This window comes from Dendroctonus ponderosae, unplaced genomic scaffold, assembly GCF_020466585.1.
Source record: "Dendroctonus ponderosae isolate FM_Combo_2020 unplaced genomic scaffold, Dpon_F_20191213v2 Dpon_F_20191213_11, whole genome shotgun sequence".
NCBI classification, from domain to species: domain Eukaryota; kingdom Metazoa; phylum Arthropoda; class Insecta; order Coleoptera; family Curculionidae; genus Dendroctonus; species Dendroctonus ponderosae.
Genome location: NW_026017213.1, coordinates 1,696,964 through 1,700,873, shown reverse-complemented (window position 1 = coordinate 1,700,873; position 3,910 = coordinate 1,696,964). Strand labels below are relative to the sequence as shown.

General features: G+C 45.9%; 2 protein-coding genes across 2 annotated transcripts in view; both read right to left on the bottom strand.

The window, feature by feature from the left end:
* Positions 1 to 708: 708 nt before the first annotated feature.
* On the bottom strand, positions 709 to 2,758 carry LOC109540389 (kelch-like protein 10). Its single transcript, XM_048662470.1, has one exon. The coding sequence runs from the start codon at positions 2,662 to 2,664 to the stop codon at positions 796 to 798; it is 1,869 nt and encodes a 622-aa protein (XP_048518427.1). The 5' UTR covers positions 2,665 to 2,758; the 3' UTR covers positions 709 to 795.
* A 495-nt stretch (positions 2,759 to 3,253) lies between these two features.
* LOC125502984 (adenylate cyclase type 3-like) overlaps positions 3,254 to 3,910 on the bottom strand; it is a 1,990-nt gene continuing 1,333 nt past the window's right edge. The window contains exon 5 of the mRNA XM_048662620.1: positions 3,254 to 3,268. Coding sequence (XP_048518577.1) covers positions 3,254 to 3,268 — 15 coding nt within the window. The remainder of the gene's footprint in view (positions 3,269 to 3,910) is intronic.

Sequence of the window (3,910 nt, the reverse complement as noted above, 5' to 3'; positions counted from 1 at the left end):
GGCTTCTGCGACTAACTTTTGAGACATCCTATATGCAAATTTTAGTCAACCAAATATGCCCGTTTACACACACTACCCGATTTGTCTGTTTTTTTATTAGCAGAGTTGCAAATTTCACTTGCAATGTTCAGGCTGAATTCCCAAAAATGCCGACAAAAACTGGGGACTTGAGGGTACTGCGACCAACTTTTGAGGCATCCTATATACACATTTTAGTCAGCCAAATATGCCCGTTTACACACACTAACCGGTTTGTCTGTTGTCTTTTCAGGTGAGTTGCAAATTTCAGTTGCAGAGTTCAGGGTGGAATCCCAAAAATTCCAGCATAAATTGGGGATTTGAGGCATCTGCGACGAACTTTTAAGACACCCTATATGCAAATTTTAGTTAGCCAAATATGCCCTCTTAAAAACACTAACCGGTTTGTCTCGGTTTTTTTCAGAACTATTGCAAATTTCACTTGCAGTGTTCAGGGTGGAATCCCAAAAATGCCAACGAAAACTGGGGACTTGAGGGTACTGCGACTAACTTTTGAGGCATCCCATATACAAATTTTAGTTAGCCAAATATGCCCGTTTACACACACTAACCGGTTTGTCTGTTTTCTTTTCAACTGAGTTGCAAATTTCAGTTGCAGAGTTCAGGGTGGAATCCCAAAAATTCCAGCATAAATTGGGGATTTGAGGCTCCTGCGACTAACTGTTGAGACACCCTATATGCAAATTTTAATCAGCCAAATATGCCAGTTTATACACACTAACGCTTGCTACTAAAATTAAAATCCCCCCAACAAATTTAAACCCCATCCTTTGCCTCCTTGTTCTGCCGCCTCTGGCTGCGGTCCAAAAACGAGTAGTCCTTGGAGTTGGGGAGGCCGCTGATCACGCAAGCACTCAGAGCGGACCGGTTCAGATTCATCGAAGCCGCATCCATCCACTCGCCGGTCTCCATGTCAAAATACTCCACGTAGTTAATGGTGGTGGATCCATTAAACCCCCCGATCACGTAAATGCAATCATCCAGGATAACAGTGCCGAAATTACTCCTTGGGGTCATCATGTCGGACATCTCCATCCAGGCGGGGCTGGAGGAGGAGTCGGGGATGAATTTCTCCGTCGATGGAAGGCGAGTGGTTCCATTGAAGCCGCCAATCGCATAGAGGGCGTTGTGGTGCGCGATCAGGCTGACCCCTGACCTAGCGGAGATCATGGGGGGGATGAAGGACCATTGATTGGTCAATGGGTCGAACATTTCAGCCGAATTGATCACCTCCTGCCCATTGAACCCGCCCACTATGTAGACCTTGTTGTTCAGACTGGCAGCACTGGCGTCTGAGCGTTGCTTTTGCATGGCGGGCAGTAGCTCCCATTGGTTGCGCAGCGGGTCAAACCGCTCAGCTGAGCTCATGCGAATTCTCCCATTGTAGCCACCCATGGCGTAGATTTTCCCCGAACACTCCACCACGCTGACGTAGCATCGGGAGTAGTACATGCAAGCGCAGTCGCTCCATGTGTGGTTCGAAGGATCAAAACAGCGCACGGTATTGAAGTACTCATTCCCATCGAACCCGCCTACCAAGTAGATCTTTTCCCCGAAGCTACACATGCCGTGGTAGGCGCGCGCTACTATATCAGTGTCCTTGGAGACCAGCCAGCGATCAGCGCGGTTATCGTAGGTTTCCACAAAACTCGTGGGGCTTCCAGCGCTCCAGCCTCCAATAGCGAACAGGATATCGTAGGGGATCCTAGGGCGAGTTAGGTACGTGTCCAAACAGTCCCCCTCAAGGTCTTCCATTATAGTGAGCACGTCTGCTATGTAGAGGGAGCAGCTGGTGTCTGCTTCAATCAGAGGCCAGCGGGCGATTTTCATCAATTTCTCCGCACTCAAGCAGCCCATTCGGACACATTTGAGCAACTGGAGCAAATGGGCCCTGCGGGCCTCTGGCACCTCACCGATCCAGAGCTGGATGGCTTGCACCACCACCTCCTCGGACTTCACATTCAGATAGTCACTAGTGAGGATCTCCTGGAGGTGTTGGGACGTTAAGCTCCCAAACTGAGGGTTTTGGCTTAGCACTTCGCTGAAGTTCTGTAGCAGGAACATGTTGGCCTTGGTGGCTAGATATTGGCAGTGGAACTGATGGGCGAACCTCAGCACCTGCAGGCAGTTAGGGGGGGATAAGTCCTTCAGTAGGAACTGGCAGCAGTTCTGGACCACGTCCATTATCTCGTACTGATCGGCGTACTTCAGCACCTCAAACACGTTGGATTTATCCAGAACGCAGCTCCCAGTGTAGGCAAAGTCCAGGATGACTTTGAAGGCAGAGCTGGATATGTTTACGTTGGCCTCCCGCACCTCCTGCCTCCCTCTGTTGATCGAGTTGGTGAACAAAGCTCGAAAATATGGGCTGATAGAGGACAAAATGATGCGATGGATGTTGAACTGGACGTTGTCCTCGCACTTCACCACGCCGTCGCAAAGCTGATTATTCGCTCGTAGCTCCTCCCATATGGTAGGGAACTCCTGGGGCCTGCTGGCAAGTGGCGTGCTATTGCACCTCTTGCACTTGACGCTGGAAATCGGCTTGCGTCTCTTCACTGTTCCACCAACCCGCAAGGGTTTGCGCTTCGATGGCAACGGCCGCAACTTCACCGCAAAACTCATCTTTGTAAATTCCCAATATAAAATTGTAAATTCAATGTAAAAGGCCGATTGCGTCAAACTGTCGTCAATGTCACCCCAACTGGCTGAAACAATCAGGTTTAGCTATGGGGGCCAAAAATAGTTAAATGATCGATAAAAGAGTTTGTGTTCCAGAAGTGGCGATTGCAATCTGAAGCAAACGCACGCAATTAGAAGATTTCGAGCTGTTTCTTTCGCCGCTCATGGTGTGTGACCCGAAAAAATGTAGAGTGGAAAATTGTGTTCGGTTTTTCCTCGAAAATCAAAAACGCCCGCGAGCTTGTGGTTTCCTGCTGCGCCAGTTGGAAAACACGCTAAAAGAGAAAACCCCAGGGAAATTTTAAGGGACTTCTCCCCAATAGTCCAGTCGGTTTTATGTGCATTCTTTGAGCGTGTTTGCATTGCATTGTCTGCTCTGACAATGGGTTTAGAACGGGTTTAGAACTGGCTTAAAATGCGCATAGTAGGCCTGGGAACACTGTGTTGAGTTGCGCTATTGAGTTGTTGCCGCTCTATGAGTTAACGAGTTACAACTCATCGGTTAATGAGTTATAATTCATTTGTTAAAGCTTTACGAGGCCCGAAACTGGAATTTCCACATTTAAAAAAGGGTTATTAACATTTTTTCTGAGCAACGTTTACTACTTTGTTCAAACAACTAAAAAAAGTAATCTAGATTTGAGTTCTGGCAACAGAACTGAGTTCAAAGAAGGTCGACGAGTTTTCTTGTAAAATCGATCTCTTGTTTTTTTGCATAAAAGATTCAGTTTGCCAGTATTTTACAGGAAAACGTTAGAAAAACGCGGATTTTCTGTTTAGAGACAGTGTTGATTAAAAATATTGACCCGAAAGTGAAGAAACTCCAGTTTCCAAGAGTTTTCCAAATAAATGATTGTAAACTTTCGCTTTTTCAGTTCGGGGAAATATTTTTGGAAAAAGACTTAGAAATAATTATTAGGATTTTGTCCATAGTTCGAAGCTGCAAAAAGTTTTCCAAACGTTTTTGCAAAGCGGTTAAGGAGGGGAGTGTCCCAATAAAATGTATCTTATAATTTTTCACAGAAAATACCTGAAGATTGGCAGTATTTCAAGTAAAACTAAAAAATAATGTGATTTTTGGGTAGAAAGAATCGCTTCATAGAAACTTTGCTAAAACAGGAAAGATCTGAAAATTTAAAAAAACTTAAAAAATCGTCAAAGCGATGAGGTCGGTGAATTTTCCCAGTAA